Source organism: Euphorbia lathyris, chromosome 5, assembly GCF_963576675.1.
Source record: "Euphorbia lathyris chromosome 5, ddEupLath1.1, whole genome shotgun sequence".
NCBI classification, from domain to species: Eukaryota; Viridiplantae; Streptophyta; class Magnoliopsida; order Malpighiales; family Euphorbiaceae; genus Euphorbia; species Euphorbia lathyris.
Genome location: NC_088914.1, coordinates 20,635,988 through 20,641,957, shown reverse-complemented (window position 1 = coordinate 20,641,957; position 5,970 = coordinate 20,635,988). Strand labels below are relative to the sequence as shown.

The 5,970-nt window shown below is 35.3% G+C and overlaps 1 protein-coding gene across 1 annotated transcript; it reads left to right on the top strand.

Moving 5' to 3' along the window:
* Window positions 1-475: 475 nt before the first annotated feature.
* LOC136230768 (equilibrative nucleotide transporter 1) lies at window positions 476-2,939 on the top strand. The gene is made up of 2 exons (XM_066019942.1): window positions 476-1,112; window positions 2,009-2,939. Exons 1-2 carry the CDS (start codon window positions 572-574, stop codon window positions 2,737-2,739), a joined length of 1,272 nt encoding a protein of 423 aa, XP_065876014.1. The 5' UTR covers window positions 476-571; the 3' UTR covers window positions 2,740-2,939.
* Window positions 2,940-5,970: the final 3,031 nt, after the last annotated feature.

Below are 5,970 nucleotides of genomic sequence, written 5' to 3'. Positions count from 1 at the left end.
ATATGTTTTGCACAACCATTTATTTTGCTCATTTTTAATCGTACTGTTACAGGGACGAACGGTATATCTTTATGGAATATTAATTTCTCATCGCACAAAGTTTTGGTGAATCTTCCTGATGACATTGATACATGTATAAAAAAAATGAAATGTTTCCATGCAATATATAATTGTAAAAAAAAATATATATATATATATTTATTTATTATAATCTTTAAGTCCGTACAAAAATGAGTTCTCAAATAATTATTTACTTTAGTTCAAAAAACATATTTATTTTTTTCAAAAAAGAATATGGTGGCTCACTTCATTTCATTACCTTTGTCCTTTCTTAACTGCATGTGCGTCACATTTGCAATATATTTATTTTATATTTTATATTTTATATAAAGCTTTCCCTTTATGTCATCAATAACTCAAACGCTGTCGTTTTGTCTCTTCAATATTCCCTACTTCTTTAAATTTTAGTTATCCCTTACTAACTGGAAGCAGATCTCATCCATTAAAATTAGTTAAAAGAAAGTTCAGATTCTCCGATCAACGACCATTTCCAAGACCCACCGACTCTCCGATGGGTCTCGACGGAAATATCACCGGAAACGACCGGGACTCCGAATCCTCTCTCCTGTTACCTACCGCCCCCGTCGCACCAACTCAGTATATCCCGAAAGATACTTTTCATTTTGCATACATTATTTACTTTTCTCTCGGCGTTGGCTTTCTCCTCCCTTGGAACGCCTTCATCACCGCCGTCGATTATTTCGATGACATCTATCCTGGCGTTTCCATTGACCGCATCTTTGCACTCGTGTACATGTTGGTAGGACTTTGCTTTCTTTTAGTCATCGTTTTTTACGCTCACGTTTCAGATGCTTATGTTCGGATAAATGTTGGCCTGGCCCTCTTTGCCGTTGCTCTTTTGGTTGTTCCGGTGATGGATGCGGTTTACATAAAAGGTCGAGTTGGATTAATGGCTGGATTTGATGTCACAGTCGGGGCTGTAGGCCTCTCGGGAATGGCGGACGCCTTGGTTCAAGGTGGACTTATTGGGGCTGCCGGAGAGTTGCCTGAGAGGTATATGCAGGCAATAGTTGCCGGCACCGCTGGTTCAGGTAAATATTGCTGTATTTTTGTTATTGCTAAAATTTGAATTGAATTGGAGAATGTGCTGTAGGTTTTCTACACAAGGTTGCAGAATTGCATTGAATTGAATTGGAAAATTGCAGAAATTTTTAGTTTCCTTTCTTTTGCAATCTGCAGATTGATCTCTGTTAACTCAAATTTATCTTGTATTTTCATATTTTCTGTTCTAGATGCAGAATAGTCACTGTTGAAGCCAAGATTATTAAACAAAAATTTTGTTCCTTCCACCCAAAGTTGCTTAGAAATGATATCACTTTAGCTTATTGGTTTCACAAGAGAATGAGATATGGATAGTAATGGCATTATTTTGACATTTTTCAGTTGACCAATTTGAGGGATATGTTATCTTTTAGGAAATTCTGAATTGAATTAACTCCCTAAGGTTAATTAAGAAATTCTCTTAATTTGTTGCATCATGCTTGGGAACTAGCTTGGTGTAGCCATCTAAGTATCAACAAAAAAGAAAAAGAAAAAATCAATTGCAGTTGTCATTCTTGATGAAGTTTTGAGCTTAAAAGCAAAGTCTCAGCCAAGCAACTTAAGGAGTAAGCAAAAGTAATCTATGGTAATTTAGGAGTGAATTAAGCTTGTGATCTGGATAAGTGAGTTTAGGAAGATCTTGTACCAAAATAGTCCTAATCAAGCTTCCATTTAGGATAAAATTAAAATGATAGTCCTGGGTTGAACAACATGTGCACACGAAAATTATTAGGTAATGAATCTGTTGACGATTTGTTGGATTACTCCATACTCCTCTAACAGTGCCTTTAAAACTGAGTCATGGTATTTTCTGTTTTGTTGAAATATTCAAGCTTAGTACAATTACCTGAACAAGAACTTTATGATTGGTAGTTATTGAATGTAGGAGTACTTGTTTCGTTTCTGAGGATCGTAACCAAAGCTGTATTTACACAAGATGAAGCTGGTGTGAGAAAAAGTGCAAATCTTTATTTTGTTGTCAGTATTGTGGTCATGGCCATATGTATTGTCTTCTATAATGTGGCACATCACCTTCCCGTTATAAAGTACTACACAGATTTGAAAAGTCAGGCTGTGAACGAGGAAAAGAAGGAGAAGGGGCCGCTAACTGGGGCTCAGTGGAGATCAACCTTGTTGGAGATTGTCGGGAGTGTCAAATGGCACGGAATTGGGATCTTGGTAATCTATACTGTTACTCTCTCAATATTTCCTGGTTATATAACAGAGGATGTTCACTCTGAGACTCTCAAGGACTGGTATGCAATACTTCTCATTGCTGGCTACAACATATTTGACCTGGTTGGAAAGTCCTTGACTTCAGTGTACCTGATAGAGAATGCAAAGCTAGCCATTGGATGTAGTTTCGCAAGGTTGATCTTCTTTCCACTCTTCTTAGTTTGCTTGCACGGTCCTGAATTCTTTCGAACGGAGATTCCAGTAACGATCCTAACGTGTCTTTTGGGCCTTACTAACGGCTACTTCACAAGTGTTTTGATGATTCTAGCTCCTAAAGTTGTCCCAATACAGCATGCTGAGACTGCTGGGATTGTGATTGTGTTGTTCCTAGTTGTCGGTCTGGCCGTCGGATCAATTGTAGCTTGGTTTTGGGTCATATGATAGCTAAACAATGCAATATTAATTTATGTATGTACCCAGTTGAAACTTTTAAAACTCTTACTTCAATTGTTGTGGCTAGATTGTAAATTATAAAGCTTTAGTGGATTTCTGAATGATTTGCAACTGAAAATCTTCGGTTCTAGAAGAGGTGCAAGTGTTAGTTTTGTGTATTCTTTACTCAAGAAATAGCATTGATTTTTCTTTTTTCTTTTTTCAATGAATTAAGCATTAATTCTGATTCTGAGTGAAAATCATGTTGTTGGTAGAGCAGGACAAAACATGTTTGCATTTCGGACGTTATGTTTGATATGATATGGGTCTAAATTGGAAGTTAGTTCAAAGTTGAAATTAGGTGGGGTTGGTTCGAAGCCAAATTTGGCTTTCGAATATAATATTAATATATATATTTTTGCAACTAAACTAAAGTAGATAAAAATAGTTATAATATTAATAAAAATAGTAGGTGAAATGAAATAAAATAGATAAAAAAAAAAAAATTTAGAGTATAAAAAATTGAAATTTACTATAAACTTGATTCAGGAACCCTTGCTTCACGTAGTCAAGGATCTAGTTGTTGCCACAATCACATTCAACCTTGGAAATCTCGAGCCAAGCAACCTTAAGAGATATCAGACACCGATATCTTGATTCAGTGCCTCCTATCAATAGGAGAAATGTGGTTCACTCTGCTCCACATTTTGTAACAGTCCTTTTCAACTCAACATTAGTATAAATAAAGTATACGCAGCTGGAGATAAACAAATTCGTTCATTTTTAAATTAAGCGTACATTACAATTTTAGTTTACTGCTTGTAATCATCCTTCAGTCTTTTCCACGAATTGGCTTAAACATTAGAGTGTGTTCACTGTGCAAACGACCCCCCTTTGACCTTGCTTCTATGTAGTTGTAGGTTGACACAGGATTCAACCACATCAAATTGGTGTAGTGAGTATGGACTGAAACAATGATGACTCGTTTAAGTAGTTCTATCGAAATTTCTTTCAGTGGTGCACTCCCCACAACGGATATCTAGAGAACTACCGAAGAAGAAGCACGTTGAATCCTTCGAGTCAATGACGATCCAATCCTGGAAATGGTGGAAGAAGGGGAAGTCCTAAAGCCCTATAGATCGTTTCCATCAAGATAAGCTTACATCCGAATAACCCACATTTGTTCCATGATTGCTTTTGTAACAACAAAAAAAATACTATATGTACCCGTCTGTAAATCGACGAAACCACAGAACATCTATATATAATTAATCTTTACAAAAATAAATCTAACAACTACAATATGTTGGCAACCTCTGAATCAGCTTTTCAACAAAACCATTTGTTTTGTTTTATTTTTACATTATCCCGTATCAAGATGTAGTAATATTTATAATAAGTTTACTGGTTATAATATAACCAATAAACTAGTTATGTATTGACAATAAACGAATGTTATCAGTTCGACTTGGAAATGGAATTTGGGCCGGATGTGAACAGATCCAAATTTTGCTTTGATGAGTGATTCTACGTGGTGTGCCTTAGAAATTTAGTGATTCTAAGTCGCATACCTTGGATCCAAAAACTCTATAGTTTTCGCTATTTGCAAGCAAATCCCTCAGATTTAAAACTGTACAAGCAAGAATATATGGTAAATGTCGTTATCAAATAAGTGATTTTTTCCGTTTTTAAGTTGTTTTTAGAAGAGATTACAAAAAAAATAGTAAAAAACATGAAAAATATCTTATTTGGTAACGATGTTTACCATAGACTATTTGTCACACTCGACCCTAAACGACATCGGATATGAAGGAAAGAAAAGATAACGAACGCCTATCAGTCGAAAAAGCGAACCTATTTTCTACGAAATCAACCCATCATTTTTTAAGTTTAAAAGTTTATTCATTTTATCACGACTAATTCAAGCGAGTTCATCTTTTTATTGCTTAAGCAGGGCTTGGCAATCAAATTATCTTATAACTTATTATACTCTTAAAAACATTTCCTAAAAAACTCTATTTCAAACTATCTAAAATTTAATTAATTATTTATTTATTTGGTTTCTATCAAGCTTCCTACGTATCCCAAATGCAACGTCTTTTAATCTTTTAATCAGGAAACGTATCCCGAATGCAACATCTTTTAATCTTTTAATCAGGAATCAAAGTCACGTAGCTCTACCTATTTTAGTTATTTCTCTTAAACTAGTTGAGACGTTGATTGACACGTCAATGATTTAATTGTATATTTCACTTTATTACTATATAACTTCATAATACGGTTATTGAGCATAAACCAATATTCAGTATCCCGAATTTATTTAATAATTTACTTAAAATATATTTTATATACGAATATTTTATAGAATAAATTTTTTTTATATATAAATCATTTTATCAAAACGAATCCAATAAAATAAATTTTTTTATCAAACTAGCTCATGGACAAATAAACGTTTTATCAATTCAATTCGTAATCAAATAAACTTTTTTATCAAAATCTATAACAACATATTATAAGCTTACTATTTGGTAAGCTTACTGCTTCTTCGTTTTTTTTTTTTTTTGTATGAAAGTTGGGACGCGAAGGAAAGCCGGGCATCCTAACTAGGTTAGCACCCCCAGCACAACCAACAACCCTTTTATTAGAAAAGAATAAAAAATACAGAATGGGGACGGGGAGAAAAGGAAAAATAAAGAAAACAAACAAAAGAAAAAAGGATTACATAACACGAATATGCGCTACATTGCATAAGTCGTCAAAAACAAAAGCTTGACAGAAATATGGAGCCGAGTGCCACCAGCATGGAGAGGTTGCCGATTGCCCATGGTTCGCGAGTCTATCTGCTGCCTGATTCCCTTCCCTAAAAATATGAGTAGCCCTCCAATTCATTGCTGATAAATCTCTTCTGCATCTCTGCCAATCTCTCTTGATTTTCCAGGGGATCTCAGCCTGACAATTGTTTAGCAGCTGCACTGCATACAGAGAATCAGATTCAATCCAGATATTATGCCAATTTCTGTTCCACGCAGCTTCAATTGCATATGCAATAGCCTGGAGTTCAGCGAGGTGAGCCGGCGCATTCTGAATTGGGAAAGCGAAACATCCGACTACAAATCCCCTCGAGTTTCTAAAGATCCCACCTGCGCCTGCATTACCTGAAACACTTGAAGCACCATCGGTGTTTACCTTGATCCAATAAGTCGGAGGGGCAATCCAACGAACAGTCACAAGATCTGG

What these genes read in the sequence shown, in the direction of transcription:
- LOC136230768 (XM_066019942.1), top strand. Translation starts at nt 572, where the DNA reads ATGGGTCTCGACGGAAATATCACCGGAAACGACCGGGACTCCGAATCC. An exon ending in TGCCGGCACCGCTGGTTCAG is followed by an intron (nt 1,113 to 2,008) that starts GTAAATATTGCT and finishes TATTGAATGTAG; the next exon opens with GAGTACTTGTTTCGTTTCTG.